The sequence below is a fragment of the Mobula birostris genome, chromosome 16 (assembly GCF_030028105.1).
Source record: "Mobula birostris isolate sMobBir1 chromosome 16, sMobBir1.hap1, whole genome shotgun sequence".
NCBI lineage: Eukaryota > Metazoa > Chordata > Chondrichthyes > Myliobatiformes > Myliobatidae > Mobula > Mobula birostris.
In genome coordinates, this window is record NC_092385.1 from 43532418 (window position 1) to 43557871 (window position 25454).

General features: G+C 43.5%; 1 protein-coding gene across 7 annotated transcripts in view; it reads right to left on the minus strand.

The window, feature by feature from the left end:
- The window catches only part of chl1b (cell adhesion molecule L1-like b), a 986835-nt gene that overhangs the window by 151714 nt on the left and 809667 nt on the right, over positions 1 to 25454 (minus strand). For all 7 annotated transcript variants that reach the window (XM_072280601.1, XM_072280605.1, XM_072280603.1 and 4 more), the window contains 2 exons: positions 24804 to 25008; positions 14709 to 14831 (listed from right to left, as the gene is read on the minus strand). In XM_072280601.1, the coding sequence (XP_072136702.1) occupies positions 14709 to 14831; positions 24804 to 25008 (328 nt within the window). The remainder of the gene's footprint in view (positions 1 to 14708; positions 14832 to 24803; positions 25009 to 25454) is intronic.

Genomic DNA, 25454 nt, shown 5'->3' on the forward strand with positions numbered 1-25454 from the left:
AGTTAAAGACACATTGCAAGCATCAGTTTTGATTGATTCTGTAGTTAACAACATGGAGAAAAAGAGCTCAAAATGCACTAAAGCTCACCCAAGGTTCAGTGGCCTCTTTACTGGAAATCAAAATGAAGCTTGAAAGCTGGACATGCTCATTACAATCATTGCCAATGGAAGGAAGAAGCCTGCTCCAGATAACAAAATAGCAGGCTCTCACGAAAGAGTCATGAAAAGCATATGGATTCAGTGCTTGCAAGCAAGTTAAAAATATCATCATATCTGAAAAGCTGTGCATTGTGACATCCAGTGTATTACTCCAGCCCTTCAACCGTCTGCTAATGCTCTCCAAAACATTGCCCTCACAAATTTTTACCTGGTGATCAAGGAACAGATGGTGAGCATTGGAGAGGCAGTGGGAAGTTCAGATCGGTGGGTATAGAAAGCTTTAGGCCCACTTGGATCAGTTATTGCACCTTGCCAGCCATCAGCAAGCCGAAACATAAGCAGAGAATATATGGTGCCCTGGCAGCTATCAAAGCCCATACTGAGTGATACTTGCAAGAAGACGGAAACAGTTTGTCTCAAGTAAAACAAATGCCTGCTAAAGCATGCACTGCATAAAATATTTCCGATGGCATATATGCTAGTTCTGTTGAGGTAAAGATTGGATAATTGTGCTGTGCATAAAAAAAAAGCAATCAAATACAAGACTTCACTGAGGAACTGCACACTCTGCAGACCATCCTAAACAAGATCCACAAAACACTCATTCAGCAACCCCTTGGAATGGCATTCAACACACCACAGAATGGCTTATATCAATTAATTTTTAGCAGTTACTGGTGGGGTTCTAGTCACCTAGCTATTGGTAGGATGTCAGTAAACTGAAGAGGGTGCAGAAATGATTCACAAAGATATCGCCAGGTGCTGAGGCTTGAGTTCCCAGGACAGGCTGAAGCGATGGAGGCTGAGAGGTGACCTTATAGATTTTTATAAAATCACGGGGAATGGAGATAAGGTGAAAGGTCAGTCTTTTTGCCCAGTGTAAGGGATAGAAAGTATAGGTTTGAGGTCAGTGTGAAAAATTTAAAGGAGACTTGAGGGGATATGTTTTCACACAGAGAGCAGTGAATATATGGTACATATATGGTGAATATTGGTAGAAGAAATGAAAGGGTTGACTATTTTTTAAATGGAAAAAATGAGGTGCAAACAGACCCGGGAGTCCTTGTGCAGGATTTCCCTGAAGGTTACTTTGCAGGTTGCGTCTGTAGTGAGGACAGCAAATGCAATGTTAGCACTAACTTCAAGAGGATTAGCATGTAAATGCAAGGATGTAATGTTGAAACTTTATAAAGAACTGGTGAGGCCTCACTTGGAATATTGTGAGCAAGTTTGGGCCCCTTATCTTAGAAAGAGTGTGCTGAAACCGCAGAGGGTGCAAAGGACATTCACGAAAATGATTCTAGGATTGAACCGTTTGTCATATGAAGAGCATTTGATGGCTCTGGGCCTGTATTCATTAGAATTCAGAAGAATAAGGGGTTACCTCACTGAGACGTATTGAATAGTGAAAGGCCTTGATAGAGCAGATTTGGAGAGGATGTTTTCTATGGTAGAACTTAAGACCAGAAGACATAGTCTCAGAACAGAGGGGCATCCTTTTAGAACAGACATGAGGATGAATTTCTTTAGCCAGAATAGTGAACCCGTGGAATTCATTAGCACAGGCAGCTGTGGAGGCCATGTCTTTATGTATATTTAGTGCTGAGATTGGTGGATTTTTGATTGGTCTGGACATGAAGGGATATGTGGAGAAGGCAAGAGATTGAGGCTGGGAGGAAAATTGGATCAGCCATGATGAAATGGCGGAGCAGACTCGACGGGCCAAATGGCCTAATTCTGCTTCTCTCTTATGGTATATGGTCTTATGAAGACAAAGCATTGGTGTTCTTTGTACCCCTAACTTGTGCTAATGATCAAAACTAAACAGAATGTAACTCTCTATCAACCTTCTAGAGTTACCAACGTGTGGACATTAGTGAGCATCTCCAGATCTGAAGTGTATCTTCAACAACTGATAACAGGCTCGGTAAGAACTCTGGTCATAACTTGGCTTCCGGGCCTTGATGGCTTGGATAATTCAGGGGAGTTATTAGTCCCTGTGTCAATTCCACTGAATATGATCTACTCTCCCATATTCTTCCTCTCTGAACCACAGGGAGCTTGTTCTTCTCATCACCATCCATCCCACGAGTAACCACATCCAAGAGTTATTCACTGCCATGTCCACCATGTGGAATATGATGCCATTAGCAAGCACACATTAACATTCCCTCTGCTTTCAGCATTTCAAAGGATCCTTTCCTTCTACTGCACAATAGTTTACTCCCCAATCAATCCCAACAATCTGCTTTTTCTGATAGCAGCATCCCGTAGGGGTGAAATCTGCCTTTTAACATTTCTCTCACCTAGATCTCCAAAAATACCTTCCAAATGAAATAAAAATGTCCCTGCTCATCTTTCAAGTGTATTATACTTACTGCTTTTTATGCAAAAAGATGTGATAGAAATAGAGTAACCACATGTCAGGACACTAGAGTCAGTTTGCAGGCAAGACCCAGAGCTTCAGAGAACTTCCCATTTTAATTGCACATTCCACTCCTGTTCTGAACTTTGCTTCACCCTGTTCCAGCAAAGCACAACTTAAGCTCAAAACAAAGCACATCATTTTTCATTGCAACACTTTATGGACTCAACTTGAAGTTCAGCAATTTTACATGATTTTAATTGACCATTATTTTTATTGGGTCTGGTCCCCACTACCTCAATTTGGCCTGTACCCAACTTTTCCAATTTGGCATGGCTCTTAAATTGGTCAAACCATGGGTCTTTCCTCACTTTCAGGCCCAGGCCCAAGCCCAAGGCCTGCCACCTCGACTCTGTCCTGCCTCCATTCGCCTTGCCACAGATCTGCAGCATCAAATCACCTCCAAGTCCGCTCCAGCAATGGCCAAACGTTGGCATATTCCTTGCTCTCAGGCCCCTGGCCCGCCACCTCAATTCAGCCCATGTACATCATGCCACAAATGTACTGTACCTTTGAGAATTCAGTTCATCCCCCAAAAATGCCAAGTCGTACAGGCAGTTCAAAAGCTCAACTCAGAAAGAGAAGTTACAAGCTATTGATTGCAATGATCGTATCTGAGAAAAAGTGTGACTAATACAGAAGTTTACAGCTTTGTTTGTTTCGATTGTTACCAGCAAATCATCATTCTGCTTCACCAGCGCTATCTTAAACTTGACGATTTCTTTCAGAACCCTGGGGTGTAGTGCATCTGGTCCAGGTGACTTATCTACCTTCAGATCTTTCAGCTTCCCAAGCACCTTCTCCTAAGTAATAATAGCTATACTCACTTCTGCCCCCTGACACCCTCTCATTTTTGCCATATTGCTAGTGTCTTCCACAGTGAAGACCCTTGCAAAATACTTATTGTTCATCCGCCATTACATTGTCCCCCATAACTACCTCTCCAGCATCATTTTTCAGCAGTCCAAAATCAATTCTCACATCTCTTGTCCAATTTATACCTGCATATGTAAAAAAATCTTTGATATCCTCTTTTATATTACTGGCTATCTTACCACTATATTTCATCTTTTCTCTCCTTATAGCTTTTTAGTTGCCTTCTGTTGGATTTTGAAAGCTTCCCAGTTCTCTAACTTCCCATTAATTTTTGCATTATTATATGCCCTCTCTTTTCCTTTTATGCAGTCATTGACTTTTCTTTGTCAGCTATGGTTGTTTTATCCTCCCTTTAGAATACTTTATAATCTATGGTATGTATCTATCCTGTGCATTCCAAATTGCCCCAGAATCTCCGGCCATTGCTGTTCTGCTGTCAACTCTGATAGTTTCCCCTTTCAATCCACTTTGGCCAGCTCCTCTATCAAGTCTCTGTGATTCCCTTTACTCCAATGATCACTGCCTCCTAAGGGTTCCTTTACCTTAAGGTGCTAATCAAATCTGGTTCATTACACAAGACATAATCCTGAATTGCCTTACCCCTAGTCGTCTAAACCAGAAGCTGCCATCTTGTAGGCACTTTATAAATTCCCTTTTTTGGAATCCAGCATCAACCTGATTTTCCCTCTCTACATGTATATTGAATTCCTCATTGACTATCACAACATTCCCCTTTTTATATGCCTTTTCTATCTCCTGTTGAAATTTATATGCCACATCCTATTTGGAGACTTGTATATAACTCTCATCAGGACCTTATTATCTTTGCAGTTTCTTAACCCTAAGATTTTCCATCTTCTGATCACAATATTGATGTTAAGGATACTATCGAAATGAGCTATTCAAGTGCAAAAAGATGTGTTTGTTTTATCGACTACACAAAAGCATTTGATAAAGTGAAGCACAATAAGTTATTTGAAATATTATAGAAAACTCTAGATCTAGATTCGGAATAGCTCCGCCTAATCGGACATCTGTACTGGGAACAAACTGCTGCTGTAAGAATAGATGGAAAAATGAGTCAGTTTACGAAAATCAAGAGAGGCGTTTGTGGTAAACCATATGTAAGTTGTAACTGGGTTACCTGTCTGGACACACCCCTCTGCTGACTGCCCCTGTGGCTCCTGCCACAGATTCCTGTATAAAGGTGTTTTCGCTTTGCTCCTCCCCAACAGTCCGGGGGCAGACACTCACCGTGGAGGGTCATATTGTACAGTGAATAAAAGCCTTTCGGTATTTTACCCAACTTCAGTCTTTTGGAGTTATTGAAGTTGCGCTTCAATTTTATTCGCTGTACATTTTAAAGCATGGAACATGCGCTGAGACCCGACAGGTTAGACCTCAATCCGCAAACGCTTGAAGCTGGAAACGCTTTTGAACTCTGGCTGGCCTGCTTCGAAGCGTACCTAGAGGAGATTAAAGCGACTGACCCCGTAGCGAAGTGCAGAGTTCTACTCTCCAGGGTCAGTCCATGAGTCTATTCGATAATCAGAGACCAGCCGAGCTACGACGGCACGATGAGCGCCCTCAAAGGACAATACCTGCGGCTGATAAACAGCGTCTATGCTCGGCACCGCTTAGCGACAAGGCAACAACGGCCTGGAAAATTAAGTGCTGAGTTCGTCCAGGCCCTACGGACACTCGTGCGAGCTTGCAATTGCCAGGAGCTGATGGCAGCACAGCATGCAGAACTCCTAGTGAAAGATGGCTTTGTCACGGGGACCAGGTCAGTGAATGTGCGCCAGCAGCCGTTGGAAAAAGCCGATCATACCTTAAGTTTGGCGATCGAGCTGGCCGACACACTGGAGGCCGCTCTGCATAACTCCGAGGCTCTCCAGGCACGCAATCTTCCGATGACCTCATGGGTGCCGCAGACCCCACAACCCGCCGACGAATCGACCTCGGCTGCCGCCAGTCGCAGGTCCGCGAAGTGCTACTTCTGTGGACTGGAGAAGCACCCCCGGAAACACTGCCCGGCCCGAGAAGCTACCTGCTCCAGCTGCAGAAAGAAGGGCCACTTCGCCAAGGTCTGTAAGACCAAACTGCGAGTGGGATCGAGCAGCGCCGTGTGCGAGACGTGGGGGCCGCCATCTTGCCTGCCGCCACCACGTGCGAGACATGGGGGTGGCCATCTTGATCGGCACCCCCTCCCACTGCCTACGACCAACAGGTGCTCACGGGGCACCCCACCGCACTGGACCAAGACAGCAATTCAACCCTGGCCTCTGTGACCCTCGACCAAAGCGCTCCCCACCAGCTTGCAAGGTCAATGGTGGACATCCTGGTGGAGGGGCGCAGGACAAGTTGCCTGTTTGACACGGGTAGCACTGAGAGTTTTATCCACCTGGACACGGTGCAGCATTGCGGACTCGTGATACGGCCGGTAAGTCAGAGGGTCACCACGGCTTCTGGGTCGCATACAACAGACATCCGGGGGGGTTGTGTAGCGACGATAGTGGTGCAGGGCACAGAATATCGAGACTTTATGTTACTGGTTATGCCTCAACTGTGTGCCCCTGCGCTATTGGGGCTCGACTTCCAGAGCCACCTGAAAAGCGTGACAATGGAGTATGATCGCCCCTCCCACCAATCACTGTCGGAAATCCCCAGTTTTGTAGGGATACGTCACTTACCCTCTACTGACCACACACACACACCAACCCGTACATCCTACCCAACACCATGTCAAATGCTGCACTACCGACGCCACTTGTGGCCTCTCCACCCTCAGGATCCCTCCCCCACCGCCGTTCACCAACCTGACCCCCGACTGTAAACCTGTGGCAACTAAAAGCAGGAGGTACAGCGCGGGGGACAGAGCTTTCATTAAGTCGGAGGTGCAGCGGCTGCTCAGGGAGGGGGTCATTGAGGCAAGCACAAGTCCTTGGAGGGCGCAGGTGGTCGTTGTTTGGAATGGGGAGAAGAATAGGATGGTCGTGGACTATATAGCCAGACCATCAATAGGTTCACGCAGCTCGACGCGTACCCTCTACCCCACATTGTGGATATGGTCAATCAGATAGCACAGTACAAGGTGTACTCGACCATAGACCTAAAATCCGCTTACCATCAACTCCCCATCCTCCAGGAGGACCGCCCTTACGCCGCCTTCGAGACGGACGGCAGGCTTTATCAATTCCTGCGCATCCCCTTCGGAGTTACGAATGGTGTATCTGTCTTCCAGAGGGCAATGGACCGGATGGTAGACCAGTGTCAACTGAAGGTCACGTTCCCATATCTGGATAAGACCACCACCTGTGGTCATGAACGGCAGGATCACGACAACAAACTCCAAAAATTTCTCCAAGCGGCCAAAGCCTTCAATCTCACCTATAACAAGGACAAGTGTGTATTCGGGACCACCCGACTTACTATCCTTGGGTGTGACGAGGAGAATGGAGTCATTGGCCCTGACCCTGACCGTATGCGCCCCCTGTTGGAACTCCCTCTTCCCAACAGCCTCAGAGCCCTCAAGAGGTGCCCGGGCTTCTTTTCATATTATGCCCAATGGGTCTCTAACTACGCAGAAAAGGCCCGCCTCCCTGGTCAAGTCCACCACATTTCCCCTCTCAGCTGAGGCCCGCGCAGCCTTCAGCCACATAAAAGGGGACATTGCCAAAGCAGCAATGCATGCGGTAGATGAGTCCATTCCCTTCCAAGTAGAGAGTGATGCCTCCGACTTTGCACTGGCTGCTACCCTCAACTGGGCGGGAAGACCAGTGGCATTCTCCTCCGTACTCTTCAAGGCCCTGAAATTCGGCACTCTGCAGTGGAGAAAGAGGCCCAGGCCATAGTGGAAGCTATTAGGCACTGGAGGCAATATCTTGCCAGCAAAAGGTTCGCCCTGCTAACTGACCAGCGCTCAGTCGCATTCATGTTTAATAACCAACAGCGGGGCAAAATCAAAAATGATGAAATTCTGAGGTGGAGAATCGAACTCTCCACCTTCAACTATGACATCATGTACAGGCCTGGGAAGCTCAACGAGCCCTCCAATGCCCTATCCCGGGGAGCGTGCACCAGGGCGCAGATCAACCGGCTATACGCCCTACATCTAGATCTTTGCCACCCGGGAGTCACCCGGCTTTTCCACTCCGTGAAAGCCCGGAACCTGCCTTACTCCCTTGAGGAGATCAGGACGATGACCAGGGAATGCCAAGTCTGCACAGAGTACAAACTGCACTTCTACTGACCCGAAAATGCACAACTCATCAAGGCCACCCGCTCCTTTGAGTGACTAAGTGTTGACTTTAAGGGCCCCCTTCCCTCCACCGACCGCAATGTGTACTTTCTTAACCTTATCGACGAGTACTCGCGGTTCCCCTTCACCATCTCCTGCCCTGACACCACTACCACGTCAGTTATAAAAGCCCTGCACAAGCTCTTCACTCTGTTCGAATACCCATGCTTTATCCACAGTGACACAGGGTCCTCGTTTATGAGTGACGAGCTGCGCCAATACCTACTGGCTAGAGGAATTGCAACTAGTAGAACCACAAGCTATAATCCCCGAGGGAATGGACAGGTGGAGAAGGAGAATGGCACGGTGTGGAAAGCCACACTCTTAGCCCTCAGGTCAAAGGGACTGCCGGTCTCCCGCTGGCAGGAGGTCCTTCCCGAGGCACTCCACTCCATCCGCTTCCTGTTATGCACAGCCACCAATGCCACCCCTCATGAGCGGCTCTTTTCTTTTCCCAGAAAGTCGACTACTGGGACCACCCTACCAACTTGGCTGACGTCCCCGGGGCCAGTGCTGCTCCGGAAACATGCAAGGAGCAATAAATGCTCCCCGATGGTCAAGAGGGTTCACTTACTTCATGCGAACCCTCAGTATGCCTATGTGGTTTTACCTGATGGGCAGGAGGACACAGTCTCCATCCACGACCTGGCGCCTGCAGGAGCACCGGGCCCCAACCCTGAACACTCCGTGGTGACTATTGACCCCATACCCACCGATATATGTACCCATGAGACACCGCGCACTCCAAGCCCTACACAGACACCACACGACACTCCCATACTGGGTGCGACGCACACGCACGAGGGATTAACAACGACTAACGTGCTGGCACTTCAAGTCAGTCCGGAGCCAGCACAACCGCCGTCGCCGATGCAATCACCACTGGTGTTACGTAGATCACAGCGACGGACTCAACCGCCTGATAGACTTGACCTGTAAATACACTTGTTTTAAATATTGTCAGTCACTTCACCCAGCGGGACTCTTTTTTAAAAAAAGGAGGGGTGAATGTGGTAAACCATATATATATATATATATTGTAACTGGGTTACCTGTCTGGACACGCCCCTCTGCTGACTTCCCCCGTGGCTCCTCCCACAGAATCCTGTATAAAGGTGTTTTGCCTTGCCCCTCCCCCTCAGTCTGGGGGCAGACACGCACCATGGAGGTCGTATTGTACAGCGAGTAAAAGCCTTTCAGTATTTTACTCAACTTCAGTCTTTTGGAGTTATTGAAGGTGCGCTTCAGCGTTAGACAAGGGTGTGTTTTCTCTCTTGATTTATTTAATGTGTATGGTGAAACAATATTACGAAAAATAAGAGACATCTTGGGAATCAATCTTAGGACATCTTGGCAGTGAAAACATCAATAATTTCAGATATGCAAATAACACTGTTAATTGCAAGGACGGAGGAAGAACTACAAAACTTAATTGATATAGTTGTTGAAGAAAGTGCAAAAATGGGTCTATCAATTGCAAAAAGACAGAATGTATGGTGATAACCAAAAAGAAGGAGAATCCTATCTTCAGGCTGAGAATAAACGGGGAAGACATATAACAAGTACAGAACTTTTGCTACTTAGGAAGCTGAGTGACATCAGATGGCAGCTGCAACATGGACATCAAAAGAAGAATAGGGATGGCAAAAGACACCTTTACAAGAATGAAGAGTATACTGACCAATACTAAACTAGGAATGACAACCCGCCTCAGAGTACTGAAATTGTACGTTTACCCAGTTATGTTATATGGCTCAGAATGTTAGACATTACCTAGTAACATGAGGAAACAAATTGAAGCAGCAGTGATGTGGCTTTTGAGGAGGATGCAAAGAATATCATGGACAAAACAAATATCCAATGAGGATGTCATGAACAGAGCAAACAGAAGAAGAGAAATAATGTATGAGATCATGAAAAGGCAATGTAACTTAGTCATAGTCATAGTCATACTTTATTGATCCCAGGGGAAATTGGTTTTCGTTATAGTTGCACCATAAATAATAAATAGTAGTAAAACCATAAATAGTTAAATAGTAATATGTAAATTATGCCAGGAGATAAGTCCAGGACCAGCCTATTGACTCAGGGTGTCTGACCCTCCAAGGGAGGAGTCGTAAAGTTTGATGGCCACAGGCAGGAATGACTTCCTATGACGCCCTGTGTTGCATCTCGGTGGAATGAGTCTCTGGTTGAATGTACTCCTGTGCCCACCCAGTACATTATGTAGTGGATGGGAGACATTGACCAAGATGGCATGCAACTTTGACAGCATCCTCTTTTCAGACACCACTGTGAGAGAGTCCAGTTCCATCCCCACAACATCACTGGCCTTACGAATGAGTTTGTTGATTCTGTTGGTGTCTGCTCCCCTCAGCCTGCTGCCCCAGCACACAACAGCAAACATGATAGCACTGGCCACCACAGACTCATAGAACATCCTCAGCATCGTCCGGCAGATGTTAAAGGACCTCAGTCTCCTCAGGAAATAGAGACGGCTCTGACCCTTCTTGTAGACAGCCTCAGTGTTCCTTGACCAGTCCAGTTTATTGTCAATTCGTATCCCCAGGTATTTGTAATCCTCCACCATGTCCACACTGACCCCCTGGATGGAAACAGGGGTCGCCGGTACCTTAGCTCTCCTCAGGTCTACCACCAGCTCCTTAGTCTTTTTCACATTAAGCTTCATTGGACATGTAATTAGGAAAGAGGAGTTAGAATGCATGGTAATTATGGGAAAGATTGAAGGGAAGAAAGCAAGAGGAAGACAAAGACAAATGATGATGGAGACAGCAGCCAGAGACTGGAAATGAATACCAGTGAATTGATCCACTTGACCTGAAATAGAAATGTGTGGACCATGGCAGTCAAAGCTCAAACTGGGCACGGTACATGATGATGATGATGATCGTATATCAACTCTTTGTAAGGATTTGATTTCATTTATACCAACAGTCAACCCTTCCCCTTTACCTGCCTGCCTGTCCTTTCAACACAACATGTATTTTTGAATGTTAAGCTTCCAACTATGATCTTCTTTCAGCCGCAAATCACTGATGCCCACAATGTCATACCTGCCAATCTCTAACTGTGCTGCAAGATCACCTATCTTATTTAAATATAATACCTTCAGTCCTGTATTTATCACCCTTTTTGATTTTGTCCCCAAGGTACAATTCAACTCATCCCACTGACTACAATTTTGCCCTATCATTTGCCCATCTTCCCTCACAGTCTCACTACACACTGCATCTATTTTATACCAACTGCCCCATCCTCAGCCCATTACTCTGTTTCCCATTCCCATGCCAAACTAGCTTAAACTCTCCCCAACAGCTCCAACAAACCTGCCCACAAGGATGTTGGTCCCCCTTGGTTCAGGAGTAACCTGCCCCTTTGCACAGGTCATACCTTCCCCAGAAGAGTTCCTAATAATCCAGAAATCTGAAATAATGCCCCCTGCACCAATTCCTCAGTGACATAATCATCTGCCTAATCATCCTATTCTCACCCTCACTCATGCATGGAACAGGCAGCAATCAAGAGGTTACTACCCTAGAGGTCTGGCTTTTCGGCTTCCTACCGAACTCCCTATACTCTCTTTTCAGAACCTCCACCTTTTTCTTATCTATGTCGTTGTTACCAGAACTTCTGGTAGCTCACCCTTCCCCTCTAGAATGCTGTCGACCTGATCTGAGACATAGAAAATAGGTGCAGGAGTAGGGCCTGGCACCTAGGAGGCAAAATACCATCCAAGTGTCTTTTTCACATCCACAGAACCTCCTGTCTGCTCCTCTAACTCCTCTGAGACACAGAGCAAGGCTCAGGGCCAGAGACATGGTCGCTGCAGCTTCTCTCGGTAGATCATCCCCAGCAACAGTATCCAAAGTGGCATAGTTATTATTCAGGGAACAACCACAGGGGCACTCTGCATTCGCTGCCTTTTCCCTTTCCCTCTCCTGGCACTCACCCAGGTACCTGCCACCTGCCACCTACAAAGAACATACTACTAACTCTGCCGCCATTATTAAACACAGTAGCTATGTATGAATAGACAAAGAAGCCCGTTGAGCCCAAGCCTCACACTTTAACTCTAGCCCACTCCTACAATGGTCACTCTGCATACACTTCCCTTGATTTTATTGACTTGAATAAAATTCGTTTCTGACGAGACTTATTCCTTTCAAACAGCATCTGCCCTGCAACAAAGAAACATATCTCTCTCCTCTTTCTCTCCTCTCTCTCCTCACTCTCATTATTCCATCATTTTGCATGATATTCCACCACATTCCATGAGTCAAGCAACACTCACAAGATACTAATGCACAAGTTGACCCTCAAGCCAAGTGTACTGCTGAAAACCTGCCTCAGGCAGGTTGTTCCCTTTAAGTAATGCACATACAGATCTCACCTTTCACCTGCTATTGCCCACCCACACAGAAAGTAATCCTAACGGCCTGTGATCCTTGTCAATCTCTCCAGTCAATGATTTGTGCATCCAACTTCTCCTCCTCTGATGATGAACCACATCCCCCCATCCAAGAGCAATACCTTGTCCCACTTCATCAACTAATTAGTTAGCACAGTCCTTAATGGCACTCGGAATATATGGTGCTCTTACCGTCTTCCTGGACTGAGCACTACCATCTCATGAAATGACCTCTGCTGATCGCACAAACTCATAACCATGTTTTGAATCCCATTCCCATTGCCGTTGGCTACTCTCCACAGTAATCAATCTCGCCACCCCTAACATGGCCTGAACCTCTGTTTGTTGACTCAGCAGCACTAAAACAAACGAAGGACAGGTTTTTCAGATTGCAAATCCTCATTAGTAACAAAGGTGATCCTTGCATTATGGAATGATTGTGTTCCTAGAAAGCTGTCTATATCACAGGGATGTTTCTTTCTTATATTAATGGATTTTATCAGTGATGACAAAGGCATCAACACTGTTATTTAACAGCTGAGGCCAACAATAGATCTGAGGGATAAACAAAACTGATACAAAAATAAAAACACATTCTGTCAATTTTCATTTCTAGTCACTCAATTCTGTAAGGCAATAATACTTGGAAATGACATCACTGTGTCTACTGGTTTGTCAGTCACAGGTGAGTCTTTCCTTTGCTACATGCTTTTCAGTCTGATGACATATGAATAGATGCCTCAGAGTGCCATGCTGTACTCCACATATTGTGGAAATTGAGGTCGGCAAGGGTTAAAGCCAACACCTAGCCAAGGATGACGGTAGCGATGTGTAGTCATCCCCAGACAAGGGAGACCTTTGGAGTGAGTCCCTCAGAGCCAATCTTGCTTGTTGCAGACGGACAGGTGCCATTGACTATGGCAGTGCAAAATCAACCTAGAAGAACACAGTTTTCCTTTACACAGTGCCAGAAACATAGAAGACAGGAATAATAGAAGGATATGAAGTACACCCAAAAACTAAGGGACAATTTCTTTACTAACTTCAAAATATCATCTGTTGTCAGCTTGAAGTTTCGATTAACTTTTAACACCACTACTGTGAATGGTGATTGATCTTGCAAGTAAGCAATTCAAACATATATACATCACCAAATGGTCAATATCCGTAACTGATAGTCCAATTCTGTATAAAGATAACAGTTTTCTGTTCAGACTTCAGAACAGTGTGGGTGATGGGGGTGATGTTGTTCTCCTTATGAATAAGTAAATAAAATATGCTTGAGTTTTAAGACTGCTTGTGTTCTGGGACCAATTATTTTAGCTATTATATTTTATTAACAGTGATGACAATCTGCAAGGCATTTTCTCTTACAGGCAAGGCTTGTAGATTAGGGAATTGTTCAGTAAGTGGGGATATTAAAGAAAGGGATGGAATTAACTGGACTTCTTGGGAGAAAGGTGGTGTAGAAGGAGTTCAAAGGATCATGGATTAAATTGCAGTGACTTGGTAATTGAAGTGTAGTAAAGGCTGAGGGATTACATTAAGGACCTGGCCATGGCTACTGTAGTTCCTCACATGGCAAAGAAAAAGGAAGTTTGAATTCTATAAGGAAAAACTTCCCTAACCTAAATGGCTGTAACGTGGGAGTTGCCTGTATGTGATACCATGGCCCTGAGTGTGTGTAAACTTATTAAAGGCCTGCCAAGTATTTTCTATAATTACATTTTCTGTATTCTGGTATTTAAAACAAAACAGGGAAAGTTGACTGAATACTGAAATGATAAGGCAGGAATATCTCTTTAATATCAGAGGGCATGAGTTCAAGGGGATGTGAGGGGTAAGATGTTTATTTTGTGAGTTGTGGATGCCTGGAATGTGCTGCCTGGTATTGTGGTGGAGGCAAATACATTTTGAGGCTTTGAAGAGCTACTTGGATAGATACATGGATGTAAGGAAGAAGGAGGGAAATTGACATGGTATAGATAGGAGCAATTAACGTTTGGGTTTTGTTTTTGATTTACTTCTTAGCTGGTTCAGCACAACATTGTGGGCCAAATGGCCTGTTCCTGTTCTGTACTGTTCTAACCGACTGCCTTAATATTAATAACTAATTGTTGTGAGTTATTGCAATGAGGCAAACATTCTTGTCTCTAAGTTTAACAAATCAGTTCAGATGCTACCACCTACAGTCAATGGTCAGAGTACAGTACTGAGAAGATATTGGGACACTGACGTTCAACCCATTTGTTCCATTAGCTGCAATATTAAGATCAAATTACATTATTTCAAAGAAAAGTTCCAGAAATTATATTAAGCACACAAACTAACTGGCTTCCAGTGGGGGAAAAATGGCTGTGAAGTATTTTGGATATCTTGAAATTGAGAAAGGCGATATATAAATGTAAATTTTTAAATAAAGTTATATTTACATCAATATCTATTTTGTACCATACAATAAAATAAAGCAGATGGAGTTAATTTGTAAAATAGTTCATTTAACTGCATTTTCTACTTACTCAGTTGGTACTTAAGCAAATAACCAGTCAGAATGCCATTTGGTTTTGCTGGAGGTCCCCACATCAGAGTCACTGAGTTTTTGGCAAAGTTCCCAATTCTCAGAAAAGCTGGCTGTGCAGGGACTGTCAAGGCAAAGCAAAATCATTTTCAATTATAGTTCTAGGTTTCAGTCTCTATTAAGAATAAAGAAAATTAAAGACAAATATTTTCAGAAATGACAAATAGCATACTAAGTAATTTTTACCATTTTTCCGAATATTAGGTATTATAAGGCATATCAATACGTTACATAAAGTTCCAATTATTAATTTTTAATTAAACAGAGATAATTTCTGCTGTGAAAACAGACACACCTTCACTGCGTCATAAATCATGTCATTAATACGGCCCATAAGGCATGCATTATCAATGCTACATTGATGCCGCTGGATAATTTGGCATTAATGAAGCCAATGTTTCAATTTCATGGGCCACAATAGAAACGGTCGTAACAAGATAGTGATTTCTTGTTTGGTGAGTTTACTGACAGCAATGCAGGTCACCCATCAACCAATGCAGTTTTGGAACTCGTAAGTTGCCTTCAACACAAATTGTTCAGGATTTTATGCCAATAAAGTGGATGCATTAATGCAATAATAAAGATGTATCTCATTAATTTGCCATGTCTTTTGGAACTCCTTCTGAGCTGATATATATTTAATAAACATGTCTTTCACGTTGGCCAACATGATAAGATATTAATTCATCAATTATTTACATCAACGGATGCTCACGCATCATGTTGTGGTTTGAAACCTCATTGAAATGGACAGGTGATCTGAAAAGAGCACTTTTCATGGCTGGAGAGAAACAACTCTGACCAAACTGCATTGTTTTATTCATGTGCTTTGAACTATTCAGCAGAAGAAAAAAACTCCCACTCAGTGCAAACACGAAGAAATCTGCAGATGCTGGAAATTCAAGCAACACACATAAAAAACGCTGGTGAACGCAGCAGGCCAGGCAACATCTATAGGAAGAGGTACAGTCAACGTTTCGGGCCGAGACCCTTCCTGATGAAGGGTCTCGGCCCGAAACATCGACTGTACCTCTTCCTATAGATGCTGCCTGGTCTGCTATTTTCACTCAGTGGCCACTTTGTTAGGCACCACGTGTACCTGGTAAAATGACCACTGACTGTACGTTTCTGGTCTTCTGCTGCTGTAACCCACCCACTGCAATGTTTGATGTGTTGTGCATTCAGAGATGCACTTCTCTGCACCATTGTTATAACGCGAGGATATTTGAGTTACTGTTGCCTTCCTGTTAGCTTGAACCAGTCTGGCCATCCTCCCAGACCTATCTAATTAACAAGGCGTTATATGCAGAGAACTGTCACTCACTGGACGTTATTTGTTGTTCGCACCATTCTCTGCAAACTCTAGAGACTGGCGTGCATGAAGACCCCAGGAGATCAGCAGTTTCTGAGATACTAAAACCACTCTATCTGGCACCAACAATCATTCTGCGATCAAAGTCATGTAGATCACATTTCTTCCCCATTCTGATGTTTCATATGAACAATAAACGAACTGCTTGACCATGTCTGCATGCGTTTATGCATTGAGCTGCTGCCATATGATTGGTTGATTAGATATGTGCATTAACCAGCAGGTGTACAGGTGCACCTAATAAAGTGGCCACTAAGTGTGTATTGCATAATTCAAGATTTAAATTATAGAAACATAGAAACATAGAAAACGTACAGCACAATACAGGCCCTTCGGCCCACAAAGTTGTGCCGAACATGTCCCTACCTTAGTAATTACTAGGCTTACACATACTCCTCTATTTTTCTAAGCTCCATGTACCTATCCAAAAGTCTCTTTAAAGACCCTATCGTATCCGCCTCCACCACCATTGCCGGCGGCCCATTCCACGCACTCACCACTCTCTGTGTAAAAAAACTTACCCCTGACATCTCCTCTGTACCTACTCCCCAGCATCTTAAACCTGTGTCCTCTTGTGGCAATCAATTTCAGCCCTGGGAAAAGCCCCTGACTATCCACACGATCATTGCCTCTCATCATCTTATAGAACGTAGAACATAGAATAGTACAGCACATTACTGGCCCTTTGGCCCACAATGTTGTGCCAACCCTCAAATCCTGCCTCCCATATAACCCCCCACCTTAATTTCCTCCACATACCTGTCTAGTAATCTCTTAAACTTCACTAGTGTATCTGCCTCCACCACTGACTCAGGCAATGCAGTCCACGCACCAACCACTCTCATAGTAAAAAACCTTCCTCTAATATCCCCCTTGAACTTCCCACCCCTTACCTTAAAGCCATGTCCCCTTGTATTGAGCAGTGGTGCCCTGGCGAAGAGGCACTGGCTATCCACTCTATCTATTCCTCTTATTATCTTGTACACCTCTATCATGTCTCCTCTCATCCTCCTTCTCTCCAACGAGTAAAGCCCTAGCTCCCTCTATCAGGTCATCCTCCTCCGCTACAAGGAGAAAAGGCCGAGTTCACTCAACCTGTTTTCATAAGGCATGCTCCCCAATCCAAGCACATCCTTGTAAATCTCCTCTGCACCCTTTCTATGGCTTCCACATCTTTCCTGTAGTGAGGCGATCAGAACTGAGCACAGTACTCCCCAGTACAACAAGATGGATTCTTGACCATTCAATCTACCTTATTATGATCTTGCACTGTTCTATCTGTACTGTATTTTCTATGTAGCTGTTATACTTTTATCCTGCATTTTCACTATTTAGGACCCTGGTCAGACCCCACTTGAGTCGTGGTTTATAACTTTCATTTTTGTGAGTCCCACATTCCCCATACAGGACCTCTGAACTGCAAGCTGTCATGGAAATTTTACTCTTTAGTGGGAGGAGTCCTAACACTGTAAATACCTGCAATTTATAGTAGGAGCTATGATACTGCTCTAGCAGATTATCAACACTGGACTCAAGACAGGAGCAACTCGCTGATCCTGTTCACTATTCCAGATGGTCAAGGACAATCTGCTCCTTTGTAAATGGATGCCGACTGTCCTGGTAAGCACAGCTTCTCTTTTTGTTTTGAATAGGAAAGGGAATGTTAAAAGAAGTGCTCTACAAGGGACTTAATAATCTGCATGATGCCTGCAATATCAGCTATTAGGCAAGGTGTAAGAGTTGCATGGCTTAAATTAACAAGGCAGAAGCTGTACTTGTGTCGTCTGGGCTGCATATTACACTTTGCAAGTTTGGCCAATTCCATTACACTTAGAAAGTTGGAAGCAAAGGCAATGTCAAACTCTCTTCAGCAAAAAGCAAAATGCAGGTATTTTACTCTCAATGTTATGTCTAAGATAGCATTTGGACAGCGTGCCTGTCATGGTTAACAGAGGTAATTGGCACAGTAGTATATTGAACACAGGGAGCTATTAAAATTTGTTTTCATTTATTACATATTTATAGGAGGAAACCATAAGGTACATCACGTCCATCCTGGCCAAAAGCAGGCAATTTTGGTGACATTAGGAAACTTATTAATTGTGACTCCTTCTAGTGATTATTTATTCCACAGTTTGAGCCAAGAACCAAATGTTACAGAACTCCTTTGCGTACAACATAGCTCCTCCTGACGTAGCCTTCCAAACTGAAGTGGATAAATTTCAATATATGTTTGAACAGTTAATGTTTCAGCTGTATTTGTAGGTAAATGGGGAAGGCGAGACCAAATGTAACAGGCACATTCCCAAGCTGGGAGTTAATTTACATAATAAGCAACAAATTTCTTCTCACAATCTCTTAAAGTTTCTCCTGTTATTTTAAATAGCCACCTGCAGTGTATAGAAACCAACTGCACTTGGGGCTCCTTATTTTTGCTTCCAGTTAACATCCTAAACACAAGAGATTCTGCAGATGCTGGAAATCCAGATAACACAAACAAAATGCTGGATGAACTTAGCAGGTCAGGCAGCATCAGTGGAGAGGAACAAAGAGTCAATGCTTCAGGCCAAACCCATTCATCATGACTGGGTTAAGTAAAATCCTAAAATCTGCATTGATTTTAGCTGGGCTTGGTGCATGGCATTCCCAGGGCTATACATGCCTTATTCATCTATTCTGGTGAAGAAAGACATCTCATTGTATCAATTTTTAAATAATTTGCTTTGGTGTTTCTTCAATATCAGGGTTGAGAGCTCAAGCAGATAGTTTCCAAATCCCCAAAGTTAAGTGACTTTATAGGCAACATAACGATGAGGAATCAAAAAAATATTGTGGATTGCTTTAAAAAAGGTTTTCATAACAGGTGCCTTTGATCCACACACTAATTTGCATCAGCCGGCAAGAGTTGGTTACAAAGAAGCTGAATGCTCATAAAGTGGAATTTAAACGCAAACAACAGGAATTCTGCAGATGCTGGAAATTCAAGCAGCACACATCAAAGTTGCTGGTGAACGCAGCAGGCCAGGCAGCATCTGTAGGAAGAGGTGCAGTCGACATTTCAGGCCGAGACCCTTCGTCAGGACTAACTGAAGGAAGAGTGAGTAAGGGATTTGAAAGTTGGAGGGGGAGGGGGAGATCCAAAATGATAGGAGAAGACAGGAGGGGGAGGCATGGAGCCGAGAGCTGGACAGGTGATTGGCAAAAGGGGATACGAGAGGATCATGGGACAGGAGGTCCGGGAAGAAAAACAAGGGGGGGGGGACCCAGAGGATGGGCAAGAGGTATATTCAGAGGGACAGAGGGAGAAAAAGGAGAGTGAGAGAAAGAATCTGTGCATAAAAATAAGTAACAGATGGGGTACGAGGGGGAGGTGGGGCCTAGCGGAAGTTAGAGACGTCGATGTTCATGCCATCAGGTTGGAGGCTACCCAGACGGAATATAAGGTGTTGTTCCTCCAACCTGAGTGTGGCTTCATCTTTACAGTAGAGGAGGCCGTGGATAGACATGTCAGAATGGGAATGGGATGTGGAATTAAAATGTGTGGCCACTGGGAGATCCTGCTTTCTCTGGCGGACAGAGCGTAGACGTTCAGCAAAGCGGTCTCCCAGTCTGCGTCGGGTCTCGCCAATATATAAAAGGCCACATCGGGAGCACCGGACGCAGTATATCACCCCAGTCGACTCACAGGTGAAGTGTTGCCTCACCTGGAAGGACTGTTTGGGGCCCTGAATGGTGGTAAGGGAGGAAGTGTAAGGGCATGTGTAGCACTTGTTCCGCTTACACGGTTAAGTGCCAGGAGGGAGATCAGTGGGGAGGGATGGGGGGGACGAATGGACAAGGGAGTTGTGTAGGGAGCGATCCCTGCGGAATGCAGAGAGAGTGGGGGGAGGGAAAGATGTGCTTAGTGGTGGGATCCCATTGGAGGTGGCGGAAGTTACGGAGAATAATATGTTGGACTCGGAGGCTGGTGGGGTGGTAGGTGAGGACCAGGGGAACCCTATTCCTAGTGGGGTGGTGGGAGGATGGAGTGAGAGCAGATGTCCGTGAAATGGGGAGATGCGTTTAAGAGCAGAGTTGATAGTGGAGGAAGGGAAGCCCCTTTCTTTAAAAAAGGAAGACATCTCCCTCGTCCTAGAATGAAAAGCCTCATCCTGAGAGCAGATGCGGCGGAGACGGAGGAATTGCAAGAAGGGGATGGCGTTTTTGCAAGAGACAGGGTGAGAAGAGGGATAGTCCAGATAGCTGTGAGAGTCAGTAGGCTTATAGTCTCCAGAGACAGAGACAGAAAGATCTAGAAAGGGGAGGGAGGTGTCGGAAATGGACCAGGTAAACTTGAGGGCAGGGTGAAAGTTGGAGGCAAAGTTAATAAAGTCAACGAGTTCTGCATGCGTGCAGGAAGCAGCACCAATGCAGTTGATGATGTAGCAAAGGAAAAGTGGGGGACAGATACCAGAATAGGCACGGAACATAGATTGTTCCACAAACCCAACAAAAAGGCAGGCATAGCTAGGACCCATACGGGTGCCCATAGCTACACCTTCAGTTTGGAGGAAGTGGGAGGAGCCAAAGGAGAAATTATTAAGAGTAAGGACTAATTCCGCTGGACAGAGCAGAGTGGTGGTAGAGGGGAACTGATTAGGTCTGGAATCCAAAAAGAAGCGTAGAGCTTTGAGACCTTCCTGATGGGGGGTGGAAGTATATAAGGACTGGACATCCATGGTGAAAATAAAGCGGTGGGGGCCAGGGAACTTAAAATCATCGAAAATTTTAAGAGCGTGAGAAGTGTCACGAACATAGGTCGGAAGGGATTGAACAAGGGGTGATAAAACCGTGTCGAGGTATGCAGAAACGAGTTCGGTGGGGCAGGAGCAAGCTGAGACAAAAGGTCGGCCAGGACAGGGAAATTAGTTTGGTGGGGCAGGAGCAAGCTGAGACAATAGGTCAGCCAGGACAGGGAAATGAGTTTGGTGGAATTTGTTCAGATTTATGCAGTGCAGTCATTATGCAAAGGAATCTCAGCAGTTCAGCTGACTACCTCCCATTAATTCCTGCAACTTTGGGAATCACAATATTCTGAAAAGCCACATAGTTTTTTTTTTCATGTTGATGTCCATTTTCCATGAGGAAGAAGTTAAAATTGGTTTCTGAAGTAAATCTGGATGACTGCACCAACAGTATGCTGACATCTCCAGTTGAGGTAATCAATTTCAATTATAATAAAAGCCATAAAGGGAAGATGCAGATACTAGAAAGAATCTCATTCTCTTCTGTAATACGGGAGCCCTATGCATGTGGTGTGAGTACTGAAGATCATTATTTGAAGAACTTTATCTGTTTTGTTCTGTTTCAGAAGAAACCACATTTCATCTTTGGGAATCAAAGTGAAGACTGGGTAGCCCCCAAATTTGCTACTTTTCTTCACAGTAGGAATTAAATTTCATATTGGTGCCAATTAGTCTATTGGTGTTATTGAGAATGAAATAAAAAATGTTTACTTTGCAAAAGACAACAAAACAAATCGAAAGATACAAATATGCTTTTTTTTCAAATTTTACTTTTGATTCAATTCAGTGGTGTTTATTTGGTCATTTTTATTGTCCAGATATTTTCATTGAAACAAGTGTATCACTGTTAGGTTTCAGTAACAGTAGCACCTGCATTGAAAGTTAAACAAGAAAATCAACATATTCAAAATGATAATCATTGCCACCTGAGTTTTACTATTCTATGACCACCTATGAGTTCCCAAAGAAAGACAATGACTGGTGTACTGTACCCACACAGGAAGACAAACAGTCAGTAGTCTAGGCACAATATCCACAATTCAAATGCTGGTTACTCTAAGGAAAATGAATAGTTGATAGTATTGTAAAAAAATGGTTAAAGTATTATAGGTGTAAAAACAACTTTTTTAGTAAGTATACAGGAAACCTTTAAGTTTCAGATAATCCTCAATTTACATATATTCATTTTATGAATTTTCACCAGAATGCCATTGAGTCTCTTTTATAATGAAGACTTTCATGGTGTTTCCTGACTATTTGAACACACAGTACAAAACACCTACAATACATTTGGACCAGCCGGTTTAGCTTATGAAATTGTTTCTCAGAGTGTATTCCTTTGCAAAATGAGGAATGGCTGCATTATCAGTTAAAATCACAAAAAAAGGTGTAGATAGAAGCCAAAGACAGAAGTCAGGGGAGAAGCTGTAGTACTCTCCATATAAACAAAACTGCATAACAAAGTCTTAACAATAAAACAAATCAGATTCTGCCTTGACAAATGCTTTTAAATTGCCTTTAATGTCTATCCCACAGTTGTATCCAGCTGCTGCACCCAATGAAGAGCATGGTGCATTGTCACACTTGCTATCCTGTTGTTAACTTAACAATTGGTGTGCTTCTCGCTATTTCAATGATCTTTGGGTTTTAACAAGCATCATTTATTTGGTACACCATCGATCTAAAACATAATTAAAGAAGTTTTCTGTTTGCAGTTACAAAACAATCTAATTTTGACCTTGCAATTCCTTTATCTCAGCCTGCTGATATAATAGTTGCAAACACGGCCAAATTGTTCCTGAACAATGATATTTGTATCATTAGTTTCCTTACCTTCACTTGACTCAGTCTCAGCATAGAGTCAATTTAAGATGGTCATGGCCATCCCAAAGGAAACCCATGCATTTAACATCCCCCAGGTGAGTCCCAGACTTATTCAGACTTCTAGTAAGTCTGTAATAAGCTGAGAGACAGCTGCTGGCACATCTGTGTGCTCCACCAGTACAATCAAATGGGAGCAAAATGATGGGATTCCAGGCTCTGTGCATCAGATGAAAAAGTGGAACTAAATTCACAGAAGTAATAAAGTTATTTTACTATATATTATATGATTCCTATTTTTAAAATTTTTATTTATTTTTATTTTTTATTATCAAAAGCAATCTCATTATTTTTAGAATCTCTTTCAACATCAGGAAAATTTTAAACTTGTCTAAAATTGAGATAACTTTGCCTGGTGTGGAGTTTCTGTGCCCACCTCTGCATCCTGTCTGGAGATTACCAGAAATGGCCCCTGCAGTACACTGCTTGAGATCTATTTCCTACTGCAACCTTGCCAGATATGTCTAACAGGTCAAGGTGAGCCTTTCTCATTCAGCTTAAGTAATTATGGGTGAATAGAAACCATGGATGGTATGTCTAGGCAGCAGATTAAACCCAGATGGAAGATCATTTTTATTTGCAGCTGCTGTAACCTTTGTTCAAACCTGACCTGCAGGGTGTTGTCTAGGTGAAGTTTGCACATATTCCATGTGACCCTGTGGATTTCCTCAAGATGTCACAGGAGCAGGAGCAGGAGCAGGAGCAGGGAGGTACTACTGCAGTTGTACAAGGCCTTGGTGAGACCGCACCTGGAGTATTGTGTGCAGCTTTGGTCCCCTAATCTGAGGAAAGACATCCTTGCCATAGAGGGAGTACAGAGAAGATTCACCAGATTGATTCCTGGGATGGCAGGACTTTCATATGAAGAAAGAATGGATGAACTGGGCTTGTACTCGTTGGAATTTAGAAGATTGAGGGGGGATCTGATTGAAACGTATAAGATCCTAAAGGGATTGGACAGGCTAGATGCAGGAAGATTGTTCCCGATGTTGGGGAAGTCCAGAACGAGGGGTCACAGTTTGAGGATAGAGGGGAAGCCTTTTAGGACTGAGATTAGGGAAAATCTTCTTCAAACAGAGAGTGGTGAATCTGTGGAATTCTCTGCCACAGGAAACAGTTGAGGCCAGTTCATTGGCTATATTTAAGAGGGAGTTAGATATGGCCCTTGTGGCTACGGGGGTCAGGGGGTATGGAGGGAAGGCTGGGGCGGTGTTCTGAGTTGGATGATCAGCCATGATCATAGTAAATGGCGGTGCAGGCTCGAAGGGCCGAATGGCCTACTCCTGCACCTATTTTCTATGTTTCTATGTTTCTATGTCTGGTTTCCTCCCACATTGTAAATATCTGAAGGTTGTTTGATCAACTGGCCTCTGTAAATTACCCCAGTGTGTTAAGTGGGGGTGTGGGGAGAATAAACTGGTTAGGGTAGAATGCTTAATGATTGGCATGCAGTGTTGGGCCAAGGGCTTATTTCAAAGCTGTATCTCTCTATAAACTTAAACTTAAAAATACTTTAGAGATAAGGGGAACCAACAAGCCAACTTTATTTGGTGTATCATGAATATACTCATATACAGAAATCAATTGGAATCAATTTTCAGTTTCAGTCTGCAGGTTATACAGAAAGTGCCATTATTCTGTTTCAGAACTCATTTTAGGAGTATATTCCAAGACCCTTCCTTATCTCCTACTTTACATTACAATTGAAAGTGGAATGTTTAACAAGCACCCTCGGGGGACATTATTTATTCAGCAATGTCCTCAATCTTATCCAACATATTTTTCTCCTTTGCACGCAATACATGCAATTTGCAGTTAAATTCTTAAGGAAAAATATATAAGGGAAATGAATCTGTTTATGCAGTTAACTGATATTTATTTATGACAATAGAGATTCAACTGCATCCAGATTTTTGAATTACATGTGATTTACAAAAAATCACAACATATTTAAGTTTGGCTCAGCAACAATTAGCAAATGATGAAGAAGATAATTTACCTCCTTCTGGAGTCTTGAAATGGATAGATCCACTTTGTGGTCCATCACCCCTCCTGTTAAAAACCATCACAATCAGACTATATTCACTGTAGGGCTCTAGACCTGGAACCATCCCGTGGCTGCGTGGTCCACTGAAAGTAAGGACGTGCTTTTCAGCGTGTCGCTTCCTTCTTTCCAACAGGCTTCTTATTTTCCAATATACAATCTATTACAGATAAAAAAAATTATTACCTGTAAATTCTATCAAAAGATGGCACAGTATGTGAAGAGTTAACAATATATCCTGCAGAAATGATTTAAGCACCTAGAATACATTTCAGCAAAATACATTATTTCGACACGTTTCTAGTTTACATCTGCAATTTATTTTCATACACTCAGTCATTATTCTTAATATTACATGAATAAGTGATAAGAAAACCAATAACACACACGAGATGACCATCATAAACGTCATACAATTAACATCAAATATTTGATTGCATATATGTTCAATCAGTTGAATTTTCACATATTTAATTATTGTTCTCTTAATAGTCTGGAATTGTATTTATTACATGAAAAACTTATAATTTTACTCTTAATCCAAAGAAAACCAACTTTTAAATAATCAAATTAACTTTAACAAATTGTTTTAAACCATTTATTGAT